Here is a 21,850-nt window from a genome sequence, read left to right as displayed (position 1 = left end):
TGTAGTTTGTCTTTTAACTGAAATACAATTTTGCAGAACACTAAAATGCCCTTTAAAGTTTCTTTAATTTTACTGTGAATTGTATATTGTCTTAGCGCTCCTTGGTAACCATGAAGGGGAGAAAAGAGCAGACCCTTCATACCAGTGCAGGATATATTGATTTCAGTCCAGAAGTTCAATGCACTCTTGCCCTGCTCCATTAAGAGGTTGGAGGCTTTTCATGCTTAAAGATCTCTGTGCTGAAACTTGTTGTTGTTGTTGTTTAGAAAACGGAATGAATACCTAATGCATCTCTACACCTTTATTCACTGCGAAGTGGCAATTTACAGGACTCTAGACAACAAGAGTGTTTATGATAGGCTTCCTCATAGAAATATATGTTTCAATTATAAACAATAATGGCACTGATTGACTAGATTGGAATCTGATTAGATGTGCTATTGGATGGAGGCCACAAAGCAGCTGTTGGGGAACATATTTGGATTAAACTTGCGCTTTCTTTTTGTCTCTGTTTCACACACACATCTTTACACTGCCCTCACACAGACCTAGTATTTTTGACCAAATACACACCATTTTCAGTATTTTTGAATGAACAAACCGGCTCACAGGTGGAAAAGAGTCTCCCACAGTTATGTCTGCTGTATTCACTTGGCACACTACTTCTACATGAGTATACACACAAACACACACTCATACTGTGTGATCTGAGCCACTGCAGCAGTCAGTGAGAAACTGATGTAACTGACTGAGGTCAGTCCGAAAGTTAGTGGAAAAATTAATAGTATATAATTAATGATTGAAAGTGCGAATCATGTGTGTTTCATATAGTTTGAGTGGCACAATGGTTGCAGAATGAATATGATATACTCGAATTTGTCGCAATGCAGAGAATTAAGCGAATCATTCTTTGTGGTTTATGCAGACTGATGGATTTTGGAGAGATATCCGGTGGAGATTAGGAGGGAAATGGAGATGCAGATGGGGAGAACCATTGGAAGGGAGATAAAAAAAAAAAAAAAAGAAGCCAAATTCCAGGAGGCTTGTGCCTGTCTGCTCATCAGAAAATATGACCCATATTACCCAGCATCCCTCACAGTGGCTGTTCGTGTCCCCCCCCGACCGCCACCCATCGCTAACTCTGCTGCGAGGGAACATTTACTGTGGAAATCACAGTTTGAGGAGCAAGAAAGGGGAGGAGAGGTTGTGTCAAGGCGGAACAGTGATCGCCAGGAGCTTGTTGTAGTCAAATTTATATATTTTTTTCAAATTTCATTTAATTTCTGTGCTTCATATATGCAGGCGGGCTGAAATGTCGTTGAATTAAACAAACCTCCAGGAAAGATTATCGCATTAAAAATATAGCACCAAGGTGAGTGGGGACTGTATGCGTAAATGCTTTAGAGCAGTGCCATGTACAGTAATGAGGGAGCAGAGAGAGTCAAACAGTGAGTGGAAGAGAAAGAGATCAGAGATAACCAAACGTAGAGACTGGCGTGGGGGCGGACGGAGAACTAGAAGGTTTCTCTTGATGTTTTTGTTTAAGGGCCCTTTTCATGATCTCTGGGTCTCGGAGGAGTTTCTCACAACAAACCCCTTTCGCATTGAAACCACTCTAACACTGGGTCATCGCACTGTTGGTGATGAAACATGAAACATGGCTTCCGCACTGAAGCGCCATTGTTGCCATAGCGATGAGAGAGCCGGAGCAGCTGAAAATCCCTTGGAAGGAGAGCCAGAAAATATTCATGCACATCCAACGCTGCTGCTGCTCTCTGCACGTGACCTCGCACAACTTCTGAGCACACATCCCTGGTGTATGTTTGTGTGTACAGATGTGGAAAAGCAGCGCTGTTGTTTCAGGTGAATGCTGTAAAAGTGACTTAATCACTGTGCTAATGATGACAAATTGTGAATACTTAATAAGTAGAAATGGCTGAGAATAGATTTTTTTTTTTTTGGTCACAGGGATGCTTGGATCCTTCCAAAATTGGTAACATGAACTCCCGACTAGAAGAGTTGCTGCGCATCCTCTGCCACAAGCTGAAGACTCACCTGTCCATATTGTACCTCAACACTCCCATGACAACCCTATACATCTGACTCCAACAAAAAGAAAATCTCTCTAAGATTTCTTTAGAAAAGCAGCTCTATACGGCTGAACTTTTGTTCATATTGTTTTGAGCAAAATGCTATTATCAGCTTGCTAACGTGCTAAACAGGTTTTATTTTCCATTTGGTAATTAGCACATAGCACAATGTACAGCTGACACTAGTGGGAATGTCATTATTTTTGCTGGTAGTTGATCATAAAGGAAAAGTTTTAGCCTGATGATGGCACCAGATGGAAAGTAGAGGAGAACATGGTAATCCGTCCAATAGTTACCAATATGGTTCATTTACAACTGCGAAAGTAAATCTCATGGTGGTACTATATGAAAAGTCAGGGGACCACAAAGGTTGTTAGACTTCATCCGTCCTATTATTTATGTATTTCCTGGGCCAAAGGGTGGACCAACCAACTAATGGCAGTTGTGCAGCTACAGATTTTTTCCATTGGTGGAAACATTGTGAGTTTAGCCTCAAATGTGATTCTTAAATCTGCTGCGTTTACCTGAGAGATTATTATCTGCCCACGCCCCCCAATATCCATGCTCGTATCCAATATCTCAGCAACTATATAGAAATATATGTCTTCAATCATAGATTTTTATCTTACAGTGTGATTGATGACTGTCGGTGCCACAGTATTGCCATATTGTGTGCAATTTGTTTTGTCTTCTCTGTGCTGCTATGACAAGTACATTTCCCCACAATGGGATTAATAAAGTCAAATCTAAATAATGGGTGCAATTTTAGTGGTAATACTTGAACTGACTCTTTTTTTTTTGTTTCATTTATAATTATCATATTTACACAACTGAATAATTGTTATTGGATTAAGGAGGTAGAACAGTAATTTAATACAAACACAGAGGTGTCATTTGAGGTGAGTTGGCTGTGCCTCTAATCAGATTAATTCTCACTCTAAATAAAAACTTAATTTGCCCCTCAGCCAACCTTTAATTTGTGAACACAATTGAGCAAACAAACAGCTATTTTTTTTTTTTTTTTTACTACATATTTCCATGTTTAAAAGAATATGAAGTCTGATAGGATTACCATGGCAAACAAATGGAGCGAAACAGATAAACAAACCACGGATACAGAAATGTGCAGGCGTAGAGGGGAGCACAGACACGCACACTGAGCCCTAAAGTGTCAGATCATGTCTGTAGAAAGAAGTGTGATGACCTGAGTTCAGAGTGTGAGAAGCAGGTGAAGCTGGGATGAAACTTTGGATGACTTTTTATGAGATCGAGGAGTCAAAAAGAGCTTTATTTGATGCTTTATACAGAAAAACTAACAGAAAACCAGAAACACTGACACAAACAAGGATCCCTTTTTGACATTAAAAACAACATTTGAAAAGGTTAACGATGATTACTTTATTACACAAAGACACACTGTGCAGGTGAATGTGTGCTGCTTATGCTTTTCATATCCATTCAGGATGTATAATCCGTATCCCTCATCAGCTTGCATTTTTAGGGATGTTGAGAAGTCATGCATGTACACAATAATAGCCTCATCTATTTTCTTGCTTACTGTTTTTCCACTTGGTTTCAAAACATTTCTGTTACAAAAGGTACTTGAGAGTTTTGATTGAGTTGAAGTTTTTCTTTTAACTTTCATTCTATATTTTCCATGTCTGCCTTCGGTGTTAATGCTCAGCCCTACCAAACTGATGTGGACAACAAATATAGCATTATTGGGTTGATAATGTAAAATTATCTTAATGTCAATTTTGACAAAGTTAGTGTGAACATAGGTCCAAACACACTCATTGTAACTGAAAAAAAAACATACATTGGTGGAGCTGATTTTACTAATTAGAAAACATTTTGTGTAGTATTTTTTTTTTTTTAAGTTGGCCTTGGAAATCACCTGAATAATTGCTTTTATAAAATTTTATTTTTGTTATTTGTTATGAGCTGTACATGCATATATAGTGATCAGAGCATGATCGAATGAGCAAAACCACATCTGGAATTGGCTGGGACACCATGTTGTTAACAAGTCCACTTGTCCCGCCTAACACGTTTTCATACCAAGATCCAATCTAAATGCTGGCACAGTCCAGATAACAAGCTTACCAACACCGGGTGGAAATGCAAAGATACCCAGAGCAGTTGACATTATTCAGAGGTGATCAAAGGCCCTAAAACATGAGAGCTAAAACATGAACCATGACATCTCAGTTGTATTTATTTAGCACCAATAACAATTCAAATTGTGTTTGAGGAACCTGTAGCCTTAATCCCTTTAAACAGTGTTGGAATTCACCAATTGATTCCACCGAGTTGTTTGATCAGAGACACCAATAGGCAGATTCAATCAGCAAGTTGATTTATTCAGCAACTTCAGCATACATGATATCACGGAGAGCCCAACATCAACCAGAGGTCTCTCTGTTGGAGTCTGATCTGAGCACTCGATATTACATATTTTATACAGAGTAGGGCGGGACTTTTAGTCTCGGATGTTTCACAAGAGGAGTAACAAGTGCAGCTCGCGTGTGAGTTATCACGTATCGAAACTTACTTCGTGTTTTCATGACCTTGGGCACACAGCTGTGTGCAGCACATCTTAATGCTGAGTCGACAGGGTTACATTAGTATCATAATAGCATTTGATTAAAGACTGGATCAAACATATATATATATATATATATATATATATATATATATATATATATATATATAAATGGGCATAAGCATAATCTACCACAATTTAAGCATAATCTACCACAATTCCCCCTTTTGATCTCATTTTAAGAGATCACAAACAGAATCATACCATGATAACACACATCACAAAACGTCCAGAAACTTTTAGAAAGACAGTTCCAGGTCGATCTGGCCCTCGGCATCGAGAAGGGGCATCTGGAGGTGGGGGTCTGCTTCGGCACCAACAGCTCGGTTGATGAGTTTTACCATCAGGGCTCGGAGGCAGGGAATACAGCAACATCCACACAACACCAAAAGTGCACAAAACACACCCAGTGAAATCAGGATGGAAGAGATAAGTTTGGACCATTTACCAAACATAGTGGTCATCGCATCACTGAACGGGTTATCTATACCTGACATTTCATGCATTTCCTGTGACAGAGTGCGCAGCCCTTCCAGAGCCCGGGTCACAGAACCATCCAGTGCGGTGTTATTTGCAATAAACGTACAGCACTGATCACCAAACATATGACACACTCCACCTTTCTCAGCAAGAAGCATATCCAGCGCCATGCGATTTTGTACAGTCATCAGGGAAGTGGCAGCTAATTGCTCAGAAAGACCAGCCACAGCATCACGCGTAGCATTAGCTAAGCGAAGCACATTATAATGCACAAAATTAATGCGATCCACATTCTTATTGGGAGTGATCGGAAAGAGGGCAGAGATAATAGGTAGAAATAACCACAGGGTAATGAGAAAACAAATCCAATGTAACATAAGTATGTCTTCAGGGGACCTGGCAGACCCTTGTTGTAAGTGGGCTAACACCTCACTCTTTGGAGGCGTTCTTCACGACGTCCGCAGCCGTTTCCTGCAGGGTCTTCTGTGGCTCCAATCCTGGTGCACACTGCGAGAGGTGATACCAGGTGTCTCCTTTGCCCTCCAGCCGGACCGCGTGTGATGTCCTCTCGGTCACCAGGAAGGGTCCAATCCACCTAGGCTCGCTCCACTTTCTCTTGATGACTCTCAGCAGGACCCAGTCCGTCAGGGGGAGTTCTGGCACGGTTCCGTGTGGATCCTCACTTATCTGTTTCGCAAAATAAGAATTGACAGCCGCAGTTTGATTATACCATTCTTTGTGTGAAATACGGCGGTCCTCTCTCCCCCCATGGAGAGCTCTGTTGGGACCTGGAAACGGTCTCCCATGCTCCAGTTCAAATGGGGTGTGTCCAGTGGTCCTGTTGACTGATGACCTGATGGAAAGCAGAGTCAGTGGCAGAGCATCTACCCAGTTCAGACCTGTTTGTGCACATATTTTGGATAGTTTAGCTTTGACAGTCTGATTCATTCTCTCTACTTTTCCTTGGGACTGTGGGTGATACACCGAGCCGAACCCATGTCTCAGCCCCAGCATTGCTTCTACCTGCTGCAGATCCTGATTCTTAAAATGTGTACCATTGTCTGACCTAATTTTTTCAGGAAAACCATGCTGTGGGATGTAGTGGTTAATCAGGCATTTTATCACAGTTTTGCTGTCCTCCTTCCTTGCTGGCCAGGCTTCAGGCCAGCCAGTGTATGCATCAACACACATCAGTATGTATCTGCATCCTCGTACCGGCTGGATCATATCTGTAAAATCAATGATTATTTCTTTCCCTGGTACAGTTTTCAGTTCATACCTACCCGGGCCCGGTTTATAAGGAGGTTTGACGTTGTAGTTTGTGCACTCTGGGCAGGCTTTTCCCACGTGTGCTATCATGTCCTGTAGATATGGATGCCACCATTCCTCCAGGGTTTTCCTCATTTGCGCTGCTCCATGGTAACCCACTCCATGGGCTTCCTGTAGGAGAGATTCTCGTGGTCCTGGAGGCATGACCAGCCGGCCATCTGCGCTTCTCCAGATTCCATCAGCTTTCTTTGCTCCTCTTTGCACCCATACTGATTTCTCCTGCGGGGATGCTTTGTCCTGTTCTTCTCCTATTTTGGAGAGAGTCAACATATTCTGCCGGTCTTCACAATCATCTCTTACCATGCACATCGTGACCTGGTATCCTGCCGCCTTTTTGGCAGCTGTATCCGCTGCCTGGTTTCCTCTGGCCTGTGGGGAGTTGCCGCTGTCGTGTCCTCTGCACTTGAGTATAGCCACCTCTTCCGGGAGTTGTAGGGCGTCCACCAGCTCTCTCATTTCTTCTTCGTGTTTGATCGGTGTTTGACTGGCGGTTCGAAATCCCGCCCTAATCCATTGTCCTAAATCTACCTGGGCTGCATGCACTGCATAAGCCGAATCAGTGTATATGTTCACCTTTTGCCCTGCTGCCGATTTAAGTGCTTCGATCAGGGCCACCACTTCTGCTCTTTGTGCCGATGGGACCCCCTTGAGGCGTTCAGCTGTCACTGTCAGGTAGTCGTCTCGTTGTCTTTTTACCACGGCATATCCTGCTTTGAGCCCCTCTTGTGGGTGTCTAAAGCAGCAGCCATCTGTATACACGTCGTCTGCCCCGGCTATTGGGCTTGTTTTCAGGTCTGGTCGCGCTTTGTCTTCTAATGTCACTCGTGTCGCGCACTCGTGTGTAGGTCCATGTTCTATTCTGTCGGCCATGTTGATGCCTTCGAGTGTGAAGAGCAAATTCGGAGCTTCGAGAACTTTGGATAGTCGTTGTTGTCTCAGTGAGGTCATTGTAAATGTCTGTGAGTTTACATATGCCACGATGCTGTGTGATGTCAGGACGTGCAGTGGGTGTCCCATGACTATGTGTGCGCACTTAGTGATCAGTTTGGCCACTCCTGCTGCGTGTCTTGTGCATGATGGATGTCTTTTTTCCATTGGATCCAGCATTATGCTGAGATATGTCAATGTTGTTCTATCACCCCCTTTTTTCTGAAACAATACTCCATTGACCACGGAGTCTGTTTCAGAAACATCCAAATGGAACGGGAGGGTGTAGTCAGGTATGGCTAGGTTGCAGGATTTAGCCAGAGCCTGTTTTAATCGAATGAATGCTTGTTCAGCCTCCAAAGTCCAGTTAAGAGAGGCAGTGAGGTTGTGCATTCCAATTTCGCGGACTAAGGCCCGTAGCTGTTGTGTGAGACCGGTAAAATTGGGAATGTAATGTCTGCTGTAACCGACCAGGCCCAGAAACGAGAGCATGTCTTTGACAGTGTGTGGCTGAGTGTGGTGCAAGATGGTGGTGCGGTGTGCAGGAGACATAGAGGCCCCCTTTTGAGATATCAGTCTCCCCAGGAATGAAACTTGCTGTCGTGCTATCTGTAGTTTAGCCTTACTAACCTTGAACCCATGTGTGTTCAGATGTCGCAGGAGGTCAGTGGTGGCAGTCAGGCAGTCTGAGGCTGTGTCAGATGCGAGGAGGAGGTCGTCCATGTACTGTATGAGGACAGTACCTGGTGGCAGCTCGAGGTCAGACAGACAGGATTTCAACACTTGACTAAATATGCCTGGGGACAAAGCAAAGCCCTGAGGCAGACGCGTGTATCTCAACTGTTTGTTCTGATATGTGAACGAAAAGATGTCACGTAGCTCCGGGGCCAGTGGGAGGCAGAAACATGCGTTAGTCAAATCGACACAGGTAAAATACTTGTGAGTAGGACTGAGGTTATTCAGAGCTACATAGGGGTTGGGAACTGGCACCTTGTTAGTGGTCAATATTTTGTTAATGGCTCTTAAATCGTGTGCCATGCGAAACTTGCCTGTCCCTTTCTTTTCCACCGGCAGGATGGGCGTGTTCCAGGCCGATGTAGATTCTTCCAACACTCCGGAATTTAGGAGGCCTTGTATCGTTTCTGCAATACCTGCCGCCGCCGCTGGTTTGTGTGGATATTGTGGTACCCACACAGGGGAATCTGCACTGATGGAGAACGTTACTGGTGTGCACTGTACAGAACCCACATCTGTCGGTCCCTGTGACCACAGAGAGTCAGGCAGCGCTGTCAGGAGGGAAACTGCGTCAGAGTGATCAGATTTGTCACGCCCGTGATCCCTGGGGATCAACAAATGCTCCAGTGTAATAACATCAGACGTGGTGTTGCGTATGCGAAACATATTGAGGGACCTGGATCGGAGCACTCGTGGAATACAGGTGCTCTCCCAGTCCTGGCAGTCATGCCCTCTTTTAACCATGGGCCCTAACTCCCGGGCTTCATGTTGAGGATGCAGAGCCAACGAGACATGTGGAAACGATGTGTCAGACATTTTAAACCAGAGTTCCTGTTCTGTACTCAACTCACCTATGGCCGCCACTCCTTCCTGTCCCACGAGTATATCACCTGTGTGAAGTTGCCAAATCTTACCTTGGACTTGTTCCTGGAATGCTTCAAGATAGCACTCGTCTCCATCTCGATCGTAGAACAGGGTCAGATGGGGAGGATCGGGAGGAGGATCGTAGGGATGTACACGGGATATCCAGGGACGCCAGGAGTTGTAGGCTGAGAGCAGTCCTGTCGTTGGTTTGTGTGAGGGCTGCAACAGCCCCCAGTAGATGTCAGCATGCAGTGTGTCCGGAGACCGAACCGGGTATTGTCCGCTACGTTCGCAAGTCAATCCACAGGGAATGTCAGTACCGTTTGGGAAAGATACGACGAGACCCTCGGGGCCACACAATATTGTGGCACCCAATTTAATGAGCAGGTCTCGACCCAGTAAGTTAACAGGGACTTCTGGGGAGATCAGGAAGTCGTGCTCACTGCCGTAGGGGTCCTCCCACGCTGGATATTGCGTGTAGACTGGGCCGCCACGTCCTCTGGGGCCTCCTCTTTCTCCTGGGGGTCCCTGTCCACGTGGTCCTCCACGGCCTCTGGCTTCGGTGTGCTGCTTCTCTGGACAGTTGCGTACATAATAACCATATTGGTCACAGTAATAACATTTTCCATCATTACCTCCTCTTGCCCCCACGTCTCTTCGGTCCCATCCTCGCCCACGTCCTCTCCCCCTTTCCATCCGGTATCCTCCCCTGTCATACGATGCCGGAGACCTATGGGGAGGGCCAGGATGCTCCTCCCATGAGGGGACAGGATACAGATCAGGAGTATGATCGGGGCCAGACATCATTAATTTTACCTCTTTTTTGGTTTTTTTATCGTCATTGACATCTTTTCTGGCCTGTCCCAGCTGTAATTTGAGCAGCTGTCTCTGGAGTTCTTTCACATCGTCGCCGTCCTTGTCGGTGGCATCCTTTGCCCTCTGGAGGTGGTGTACCAGATGTCTTTCCCATGTCTGGCTGTCACTGCCCTGTAAATCAGGATTATCCATCATTAATTGTTGCACAGATTTGGGCAGCCCCTCCATAACTGCCTGTCTGAACCATACTTCCTGTGAGCTCTTACTTGGGTGCACCCCAGTACACTTAGTCCATTCTTCTTTGACCTCTGACAAATGCTGTCGGGGGGGTGTTTTAGGGTCCCACCCTAGTTTGGGAATGGCGGGGCCTCTGGGGGCCGGGAAGGTCTGTCTGGTCTCTTCAGCTAGTCTTTTGAATACCACACACAGTGGCTCTTCATCGGGTGTGTTAGTAGTCCCGGCATCTACTTCGATTTGTCGGCGTTCAGCCGGAGTCACACATCGTGCAATAATCGCTCTCCAGTCCCCTAACGCCATGTTTTGTCCCGTTGTCAGTTTCTCGAACTGCATGATCCACATATTCCCTCCCTCTGTGATTGGAGGCAGCTGGTTTGTCAGTCCAGTCACGTCTGTCAGGTTCAATGGTTTGTATATAGCTTGTCCGCTTCCGGTGTACAGGAGGGGGAAGTTGCCCGCTCCTCCTTCTTTCTTTGAGTGTGTGTGATATGCAGGTCCCTGCCAGACTCTCTCTAAATCGGTCCGGTACATTTCTCTGTCTGCCTGTATCTGCTCTGTCACGTCGTCTAATACAGCCTGTCTGGCTCTGTCCTCCCTCAGTGTCCGTTTGAGTTCGTGCAGGTCTTTATCACTTGCCCTTTCTTCCTCTTCTATCAGCACACGTTCTCGTCTTTGTGATTCTTTACAACTTTTCAACAATATTTTTTGCAGAGCCTCATTTGTGGAACGTTTGACCTGATGAGCCGCCTCCGAGACTTCAGGCAAATTAGTGTCTGATCTCCATTTTCCTTTTATTTGCAAAACAGGAGTGCACGGCTTACCTTCGCTCTGTGTCTGCCTCTTCGGGTGCGGGGTGTCACAGTATCGCGGGGGTCGCGCTGGTGGAGGTCCTCCGCTCCTCTCAGTTTGCTTGTTCTGTAACTCACCATAATACTCCTCCATATGCTGTTGATACTCCTCCCTTTGTCGTTGTTGCAATCTTCTGAGTTCATCACCCATCGGTCTTTCTGCTTCTTCCTCCTGGCTTTCTTCTTGTTCTTGCTCCCGCCTGTCCCATTCGGGACCGGTCTCCTCCTCCTGAGATGAACCTGTGTCAGAGGGAGTGATGGACCTGCGGTTCACGGTCTTCTCCTTACCTTCTTTCTTTTGTTTCTTTTTTTGTTTCCTCTTTTGGCACTGCATTCTCTCCTCCTCCTCCTCTTCTTCCTCCGTTGTGTTGGCCGTTTCTATCAGCATGGTCCCTTCTCCCACCGTGAGGACAGGATACAGTCCCGGTCGGGCCGCTGGAGTGTTTATCTTCGGCTGCGGCCTCTCCCCCGCGGCGCCTGTTGCTGGAGTTCCTGTGAAGCTGTAGGGAGGGGGAGAGGGAGCGCTCGGAGAACAGGGTGCGATTACTACTTTCTCCTCTTTTCCTTTTCTGCACGCGTGTTTGACTCCTTGCCAAATTACCGCCAGTTGATGCCATTTACTACTTGTTTTGTCCAACTTTTTTATCTGCTTCTTCCACTCTCCTCGGAACATCCTTTTTACGGTTGTTATTTCAGCCTCTGCCTCTTCTTTACATTGTTTCATGGCTTTAGCATTGTCCCACAACAATCTACCAAGTGGCAGACTTAATTCTTCTTTCCCTTTCACTGCTTCTTCTAACATTTCTTTCAATATGTCTTGTCTTTTCTCTTCTTTTCTGTCCCCTGCTGTTGGCCCCAATCCGGCCAATATCACTCTCACTTGGGCCCCATACGGTCCCCATCCACCATCATCTATTTCTCGATCAAATTCACCGTCCATGATTTCTGTCCCTACCGTCTTTTCCTACCAGACTGGGAATTACTCTCTTCCTACCAGGTCTTAGACCTCTTCTGCCCCTACCATTTAGATTATTTCACGTTGTTTCGCTACTTTCGAGGTTTACACCGTACCTCAGGCTTTTAAACCCGTATTACTTTCGAGGTTTACACCGTACCTCAGGCTTTTAAACCCGTATTACTTTCGAGGTTTACACCGTACCTCAGGCTTTTAAACCCGTATTACTTTCAAGGTTTACACCGTACCTCAGGCTTTTAAACCCGTGTTACTTTCGAGGTTTACACCGTACCTCAGGCTTTTAAACCCTATTTAATTTCGGGGGTTCCTCAGTACCCCGGGCCTTTAAACCCAGCTACGTCCGGAGACCCGTCGGCCTCTGGTGGGGCTTGCCACAGCCAGAAACCAATACACTTTTCCCAGTCTATAAATGCCTTTTTAGCGACGTAGCTTTAGCACAGATACACAGAGTTTTATTTTAATAGTTTTCAATTGCAGAAATTCAGATTAAACTCGGTCTTCTGCTCACCTTATCTTCCGACCGGTCGTGGTCTCTGTGCGTCTGTGTGTCCTGCCTCGTCAGTTCCAAATTCTGTCTCTGATCCCAGACGAGCCCCCAAATTGTTGGAATTCACCAATTGATTCCACCGAGTTGTTTGATCAGAGACACCAATAGGCAGATTCAATCAGCAAGTTGATTTATTCAGCAACTTCAGCATACATGATATCACGGAGAGCCCAACATTAACCAGAGGTCTCTCTGTTGGAGTCTGATCTGAGCACTCGATATTACATATTTTATACAGAGTAGGGCGGGACTTTTAGTCTCGGATGTTTCACAAGAGGAGTAACAAGTGCAGCTCACGTGTGAGTTGTCACGTACCGAAACTTACTTTGTGTTTTCATGACCTTGGGCACACAGCTGTGTGCAGCACATCTTAATGCTGAGTCGACAGGGTTACATTAGTATCATAATAGCATTTGATTAAAGACTGGATCAAACATATATATATATATATAAATGGGCATAGCATAAGCATAATCTACCACAATTTAAGCATAATCTACCACATTTAAGCATAATCTACCACAACAGCCAGAGAGGTCAATGACTAAGGGAGAAAAGGAGGAGAATCAGAAGCAATCACAGATAAAAAAATTAAAAAAACATAAAAAAAAAAAAAAAACATATTAGCATCCATGTGACATAAATACATGGTACATACAAGATCACATGATATATACAAGATTGAGAGTAGATAAAAATGAACAGCGACAGAATTTAAAGTATTTATTTTAGAACAGCTTAGTGGGTATACAGTGTCCTTGTAAGGTTACTGTTGTAAGGATAAGCAGAGCAGTGAAGCAGAAAACTATGGCAGTTGTTTATATTACGGGTAAATAGAGTGACACTCAGTATGTACCGTGTGTACGATGTATCATAAGCAGACTACAAATTAAATTGTGCTCAAATGATTGGAGGGAATGAACAGCTGTAAGTAGAGGCTTTCTACAAGCATCCCAGAGTGGAGATAGTCTCAGCTAGGAGGAGAAGAAAAGAGACAAAGTGAGTGGACAGAGACAGGTTGCTTTGCATATATGTAATTATAGGTGAAGGTGATGAGGCGCAATGTTACACAGCCATCAGCAACTGCAGGCAAAGTGTGGGAGAGAGCAGAGACGGGTTAGTAAACAGAATATTAGTCAAGAGATTTCACATCCATATCTCAGGGTCTGGATGATTATCCTAACATGAATCTCCTTATGCAGAGATCTCTCATGATATATAGAGAGAAGAGAAGGTAGAAGGTTTGCTGGTATAGTGTACACCGTATGGAAGAAATATTTTTCCTAACTAAAGGAAAGCACAAAAGAGAGATGGTTAAAGTTGGAAAAAGTGTCTGGTTCTTTGATGGAGATATAAAGATGAATCCACAGGAGGGAGGCTCGATAACAAAAGGCTTTGCCTCCTATTTGATATTCTGGGAACGGAGGGGTCTGGGTGGGCAATTCCTTGAGGTATCTTGGAGCTCAGCCATTTAGGGCTTCATATGTTATAAGAAATACTTTGAAATCAATTTCACTTTTGACAAGGAGCCAATGTCAAAAGGCAAGTAGAGGTGAGATGATCTTATTCTTTAGTTCTAGAAAGTGTGCAAACAGCAGTGAGCTGCATTAGTTGGGGGCTCTTTAAAGAGTTGTTGCTACTTACTGACAGGAGCATTAGTCTAGTCACAAAGTAATAAACGCATGAAATTGTTTTTATGCATCTTGAAAGGATTTTGGTGACATTGTGTAATGGAAAAAAATATCTCTTTGGGACATAATTATGTCTTTGGGACATGTCTTGGTCAATAGTTACACCGAGATCTTTGACACATGTTGGATGTCAGTGAAATGCCAGTTTTATCTGTGTTAGGGATCAGGAAGATATCTATCCTTTGACACCTTTCAGACAAGCCTTTATCTTAGGTAGTTATCTAATTTTGTCCGGTTTTATGGAAAGCTATAGTTGGGTGTCATCAGCTTAGGGATGGAAGTTAATACAACATGTTGTTATTAAAGGACCCAAACATGGCATGTGCAAAAAGTACTAGCTGGGGTCCAAGAAATGAGCCTTGAGGAACTCCATAACTTTAGCGACTGGATGTTTAATTGTGTACAAACTGAAGAAGTTCAGGAAGGTAAGACCTGAGCCTGGCTAGAGCAGAGCCTTTAATGCAGATATGGCGTTCAAGTTTCTGTTGTGAAGTCTGATGCTATCTGGTGCTGTGGATGGCTCTGAAGCCTGATTCATGGTCTTCTTGGATGTTGTTTCTGTGTAGGAAAGTAGTGAATTTCTTTGCTACATACAGTGTTTTTCATAAGTCTTTGTTTAGGTGTAAATAAATAAATTAAGAAAACAGACCCAAACTCACCGCTCAGAAGGCATTGCAGTGGCTCAGACACATACCACATTAACAGCAACCCCACCAGTAAAAACTTGGTGACTCAGAGCCTGATGACTTTGATTTGGGTTCAGCACTGCTGTTCTTATTCATCAGTGTTGAAAATGTTTTACTGCAGCAGCGCTGTAGATGTATCAGCGTTCTTAACTTCAAGGCAGCCGTTGGTTTCTGTTCATTTCAATAAAATATGAAAATCAACTTGCTTGAGTTACAAATTCAAGTGTAGTGTAAGTAAAGTGCAGTACAATCAGTTTCTCTTGTTTTGCTTTTTGTCTTAGATACTTCACTGTTTCTGTGGATGCTGTTGAAAAGTCTCCCACTTATGGCACGTACTTGTGCTGATGAGACGCTGACTCTAAAATATGAGAGGCGGCTGCCAAACAAAATAAAACCCAGAAGACAGACAAGAGCAAAACATTGATATTGTAAAATGTATGCATCGTATAACAGTCTTGCTACTCAGCAGCTCACTATTGTTTGAACGCATACAGATAACAATACAATTAGTGACATCTGTGAACACCCCAGACTGATACAGAAATACAGATTTGATGGAAAACAGTACATCCTGGTACGCCGTGGTAATACATGTAATTGAATTGGACTTTATGGCACTGTTTCTCTTTTGCTGCTTCACTCCTGCATCACTTATCTCTACTCCTCCGTGTTATCCATCTTCCTCTCCTCCACCTCACGAGAAGAAGCCATTCATCGCCCTGGCATCCGAGCAGTGTTTTCATTATCACCTGCCTCCTCTCCCTCTGTCACCTGGCTAAAGACGGATGCCGGGGTCATCAACAGGAGACAGAGAAACACAGGCGATCCACCACAGTATCACAGCTATTCATCTTTATGGTGTTTAGTTCAGCACCATCGTGTCACTGATAACTTTTCCATCCCTCCCACTACTTTGCTGCATAATAGCTCATCGAACAGGGCTCTCTCTCTCCGTCTCTCTCGACCCCCTCAAAAAAATAATAATTTCAATGCTCTTGGGCATAGATTGCATCAGTGTTTTGCTGTGTTTTCAATTCAGTTTTGTCTCAGTCAAGTTTCCGTCACTCAAGGGGATGGAGACTTGGCATGCAGAGGATTACATATTCACACATGCACCCAATGGCATCCTTCTTCTGCTGCTGTCTGCTGCAGGTGCAGAGGAGACTCATGGGAGAGGGCAATGTATTTCCATTTAAAAAAAAAAAAAAAAAAAAAAGCTGGGAATGTGTGCAAGAGTGTGTACTGTGTACTGTGTGTGTACTGTGTGTGTGTGTGTGTGTGTGTGTGTGTGTGTGTGTGTGTGTGCCCAGGTGTGGTCTAAATCAGTACCTGTGAATATAACCTGTGTTTTCAGAAGTTTCTTTGTGATCTAACAGGTCAGTGTTCAAACACTAAAGAAGAGAGGAGTGGGAGACGTGAGAAAGTGAGAGCGACGGAGTATGAGAGCGTTTTGTGTGTCTGTGAAAGAAAGTGACAGATTTCCAGAAAGAAAGACAGACAGCCGGAGAGAGAGAGAGAGAGAGAGAGAGGGAGAGAGAGAGAGGGAGAGAGAGAGAGAGAGAGAGAGAAAATGGAAAAAGACAAGAGACTAAGTAAAAATAGTTGAAATATTCATGTTTTCCCTAGATGATTTATTCATGAATAGCTGATATTTTCAGTTATTTATAAACTGCTTGTGTGTCACCATTGTTGACAGAAGTGTTGCTCTGTGTTCATGGAGGAAGTACACCGTGTAAAATGGAACATGAAACAGCCAGCATGTTCTCAAATGATGGCACAGTAAAGGTTAGGCGTGACTGAATACCAGTAAGGGAATACAAGAAAATGTCTTAATATGTGTGTGCACTGCGTGTCACTGCAGCTGCTGCGTTACCCGCTATGTATTCTCATCCATGTTCCTCCCCTGGCTCTAGATTCTGACCCCCAGTCTCAGGCTGATGACTGGCATTGCCCCCATAAATCCCATGATGCCCGGCTCGGTTTTGGCACCTCCGTCCCGCTCACAGAATGTGACAGTAGTCGAGGAGGTCATCCACTGTACGTTGCTTCCTGCCACCACCAGTAAGTCTCACATAACTGCTGTTGTAACATATACAAGTATCACAAAAACACTGCGAGCTAACACTCTGTCAGCAAGCCTGCAGCTTGTTTTATTTATCAGTGCAGTAGTGGGCATTATCTGCCACACATCTTCTGTCCTCATCCTCACGCTCAGGGGTCAGGTGAGGCACTTGCGCACCACTCAGCCAAGATATTGTGTGTCAAAGAAGAGGAAGCAAGTATTCTTTCTTAATGTCACCTTTAATACCTCTTAGTGCCTCCACCCAGCAGAGCATAGCCGATTTGCATTCTCGCCTCATCAGGATGGCAGGAGGGGGGAGGGGGATTAAAGGAGGTGTTAGGGTGTGTGTATGCATGCGGGCGTATGCACACTTGTGTGATGTCAGTGAATGTATAATTGGAGGAGTGACCTCTGTGAACATATAACAGTGCTTCTGTTTTTAATATGCAAGTCCATAGAGATGATGGACTCTGTCCTCTTTAAGCTTAACACACCCTTTTCACAGTATGTTTACTTAATCTCTCTTCACCTGCTCACTTCAATGTACTATATATATGTATATATACATATGATAATCCCCTTATCTTTGTTTTCTTCCTCTATCACATATTGCATCTCCTCGTCTTCCACCTTGTGTTTAAGAGGTCAAATCCAGTTAATTACCGCATCACCTCTGGGTTTTGGAGCTGCTTGTTCAAGTTCAAAAGGTCTCTGTTACATATGTATATAAAACACACTCCTTTTTTGACACGTACATTTTGTCAACTATTCTATTATGAAGTGTACCAGTGCATCAGGATCTGATGGGAATATATACATGAACCTTAAATGGGATGTGAAATTATGAGAAAAGAGGCAAACAGTCTTTGCTAATGTATTTCATATGTACAGTACTGTCTGTTGGCCTCTATCAGTGAGTCATGATCATTGAGTTAATGTTTCCTTTGACTTCTGAAGGAATAAAAGCAGGTATTTTCTTATTATTATTGGAAAGCAAGCAAACTCTGAGGAGAAAAGCAGCATGTGTTCACCAAACATAATAGTAGGCTGACAAAAGTTAAACAGACATATTATATAAAGCTGAGCAATAGAGAAGTGCAATAGAGACTGGAAATCCATTGCTATAATCAGTGGTGGTTGTGGGACGACTCCCACAGTGTCCATTGTCTCTGTGACAAGTCCAATCCCTCTAATGGTCTCCATAAAGGGCAACAGCAATTTATGCCAAAATGCAGGCCAAATGTATTATTTTATATTTTAACACATTTGCACCTGCAGAAGATCAAAATAGGATTTGGTCAAATGAAACTGTATTCTGTGATTTCTCAATAGCATTTATACTTTTCTTGCGGTAGCTGGCTCAGATGGTGGAGCGGCTAGCCCACTAATCTTCAGGTCGGTAGTTCAATCCCTGGTTCTTCCTGCCCATTTGCCAAGGTGTCCTTGGGCAAGACACTGAACTCCAAGTTGCTCCCGAAGGCAGGTGAGCACCTTGCATGGCGCCATGAATGTGTGGAAGCAAACTGTAAAGCGCGTTGACACCGCTGAGGGGATAAAGTGTGTATAAGTGCAGAGTGCAGATCATTTACTAACATAAATTCCCTTTTAATATTTCTCTACATTTCATGTTGCCAATTGAGCATCATCAAGACTACTTAATTGGCAATATGGGATTTAGAATATTTTGCATCAATGTGATATCTTAATTCACTCCATCAGCAAAAAGCAGACATTACCAACTGGTTATCATTGATATAAAAACGTAGCATTTGATACTGTATAATATGTCCTTTTAAGATATGGTTCAAAGAGGGAAATCATATTCATCATGTCAGTTAGTCAGCATGTCAGTTAGTACTTTAAATACAGACAATTGGATAGTTATCATTTGCCCAAACATCTCTCAGCCAAGTTGAGGTCAAGTTTTGAGCCACTCGTTCTGTAGGTTGTTCCTGCATCTTGGAGAACTTGCCCAGACTGACTCAGTACTGTTGAGATCGCGACACTGATTGTTCCTGATTCCTAATAGACCACACTAAAACAAAACAATGAGTATATTGATTTTTCAATTGATTTTCAGCAAATATTTTGAGATAAATTGATATCATTGAGCAGCAGAAATGTCCTGAAAAGGCATTTCCTAACATCTCCCCCTGAGTGCAGTCTGCACTCACACTCTTCCTTCACACTTGCATTCTGTAAATAATTAAATGTGATAGTGTTTGCTTCCTCTGGGAGGAACTCTCTACCTAGTGTCAGAGAAGACTGTGTATGTGGGCTCTTTTCAAGGCAGCCTTACATGTCATATGGAGAACACATCAGTTTCAACCGAGACTATAGCGAGAGCTCCTCGCTACAACCAGCGTGGGAGTCTGCCTTTGATACCAAGAATGTTTGAGTTCAGTGTTCACTCCCCCAGAATAAAGCATAACTGACATGGTTTAAAACATTTATAACACGCAATGAATTAATTAATAAACTGTTTGCACCTTTAGACCTTTATGGAGTTCCTTCTAATATTGAAGCTAAATGAGGAGATGGGCTGTTAAGTGCTCAATGTTACAACACTAGTACCTGTCATAAATACTCATGGTATGACCTACAAGGTTGATTTTTTTTATTTTGTTTTCTTCCCAGGGTGAACACTTTCACATTTTCCCTCCTTTTTGTGTCATGCAGGCACATACCTGACATTAGCCAGGTGAAGTCTTCAAGAGGCCTGTTACCAAGAGAGCTATTCTTGAACTCAAACCTTCACATCACTCTCTTTTCATTGTGTATATGACAAAAGGTGGAAAATAAAAAGCCTGGAGGAAAAAGTGAGATAAAAAAAAAAGTCATAAGCAAGGATTCTGCTTCAGTTCAGTGGGGACAGATGGCACACGCACTGCTAAGGTTAAGGAGCCCATAGCTTATTTAAGTACTCCTGCTACTTGTGAAGCACTTTGGTTAAAAGCATCCTCCTGGTGTCTTAAGATATAATGTGGCACAATAAGTTCCTGAATGAGATATCTGGCTTTAACTAAAAAAAACCCTAATCTTTGGGATATTTCCTGCCACAATTTCCTTCCTACTCATCTTTTCCTACCATACCCACAAGTCTCTTGTTTTTTTCCATTTCCCTCTATGTCACCTTTAAGGAAAGCAGTGCGCCATAGATGAGAGCGGGTTGAAAAGTTAGTCTTCAGAGGAAGCCAATTTTCTCCCAACATGAAAGGGTAGCACTTTTTCCTTTCCATTTGAAAGATGCCGCCGTTGCATTCAACAATAGAGCATAAGGCTGTCAAAACTGTCCTTTCAAAGCATAAAGGAGACATTATTCAGTGGCAGACATTTTTTAAAGAGAGTAAAACGGTGAAAATGCAATCTAAATAACAACAATTCATGATATGAATTTAACGCGGGAATTCATCTGAACCAATGGGAAAACATTCACCCGGAGCCAAACAAAGCTATCGTTGAGATTCAGTGGTAGGGTTTCTACCAGTGAATAATTGAAGCCACTGAAGTTCTTTCAAGGGGGTCACAGCATGATAAATCCCCACCGATGGAGACCTCGCAGCGGCTCAAGATTGAAGCTGACATGTATCTTTCTTTAAATGTATTTTTTTCTTTAAAGTATAGGAGTATCATAGGGTGTTTGTTTATGGTCAGGCTGTGAGCAAACAAAAATGTAGGGGGAAAATTGAAAACAGAGAGAAAAATGTGTTGTTGTTTTTTTCCACTTACTGTGAAGTTAGAGGAGGATCGTGAGTCAGAGAACTATTTCCTGAGGTATTTGTTATGTGTCCAGCAGGCGATAGCAGTGAGTGTGTGATGGTGATAGAGGGCAGCGGGTTACATATGGTGGCTATCACAGGAAGCTGGACCCCCAGCTACTCCACCTCGGACATTGCAGCTTCCTCCTCAGTGACCTTTCACAGCACTGAAATTCACCATCTCTGTCTGTGGATCAGGCTCCCTTCATACATTCATCGTTGTCTTTGTTTTTCTTAATTTTTTTGACATTCATCATTGTTTTTTTGTCTGACTTTTGGGGATTTTTTTTACAGCATTTTGTTTGGTTTTCCAGTGTTTTTATAAATGAACATTTTGGAAAATTCCTGATCAATCCCTTTGACTTTATAATGTTGTTTGATTGTATAATGTCAGATATTTTGAAAGTTGAATCCACCACTGTGAGAATGTGGTGAGAATGTGGTCCTCAAATGAACTGACTTTACCTGACCTCCATAACTCGCTACTCATCGCTGTTGAGACTAAAGGCTCAAAGCTACATTAGCAAGTCTAGCACATCCGAGTCCGCAACCGAGCTGTTGTCAGTTGATTTAAATTGTAGGTAATATTGGCACAACATTTAGGAATGTAGAATACAAATCCATGTATCTCTCATTACACTCTTTCAATTTTGATCATTTATTAATTCAATTTGCTGCCCATTATTCAAAATAATTATAATTTTCAAAATAGACTGGAATGTTTATTAATCTCAATCAATATTTACTATATTTAAGAAGAATAGCCAACTTATTGGTTAACCTCAAGCAATACTTAATGAACAATAGCTGAAATGTTACTTCAATAGTGAAATTGTAAAAATTAGAAACAGCTAACTCAATGTCTTCCTCAGGAAAACTTGAGGTTTGAGTTAACGTTGTCTCTCGATCTTCTGTTCTCCGTCCATGGTTCCCACACACACAGATACAAACCCTTGTACGTCTCTGGCTCATTAATGCTGAAGACCTACATTTCATTTGCTGCTTCAGGGAATTACTCTGCGAGTGTCTTTAATGGTCCTCGCTTCCTCCGGCTCTTCTTCCAACACTTCTTCATCGATGTCAGACTTGTCTGTCTGTAATTACCCTCAAGTAAAAGACCAAAGATGCCCTTCAGAACCCGCCTGTCTACGTGCCTACATTTTATAAAAACTTCCACAGTACAGATTTCATCCTTCTTT

The 21,850-nt window shown here is 43.3% G+C and overlaps 1 protein-coding gene across 1 annotated transcript; it reads right to left on the bottom strand.

Moving 5' to 3' along the window:
- Positions 1–5,342: 5,342 nt before the first annotated feature.
- Positions 5,343–12,404, bottom strand: LOC138211101 (uncharacterized). The gene is made up of 2 exons (XM_069170717.1): positions 9,081–12,404; positions 5,343–8,717 (listed from the first exon to the last, which is right to left on the bottom strand). The coding sequence occupies exons 1-2, from the start codon at positions 11,869–11,871 to the stop codon at positions 5,605–5,607; spliced, it is 5,904 nt and encodes a 1,967-aa protein (XP_069026818.1). The 5' UTR covers positions 11,872–12,404; the 3' UTR covers positions 5,343–5,604.
- Positions 12,405–21,850: the final 9,446 nt, after the last annotated feature.

Source organism: Embiotoca jacksoni, unplaced genomic scaffold (assembly GCF_022577435.1).
Source record: "Embiotoca jacksoni isolate LCO1_2020_lvr unplaced genomic scaffold, fEmbJac1.0.p SCAF_5, whole genome shotgun sequence".
In the NCBI taxonomy this organism is placed as follows: Eukaryota; Metazoa; Chordata; class Actinopteri; family Embiotocidae; genus Embiotoca; species Embiotoca jacksoni.
The sequence above is the reverse complement of the archived record's forward strand: the minus strand, read 5'-3'. Positions and strand labels throughout refer to the sequence as shown.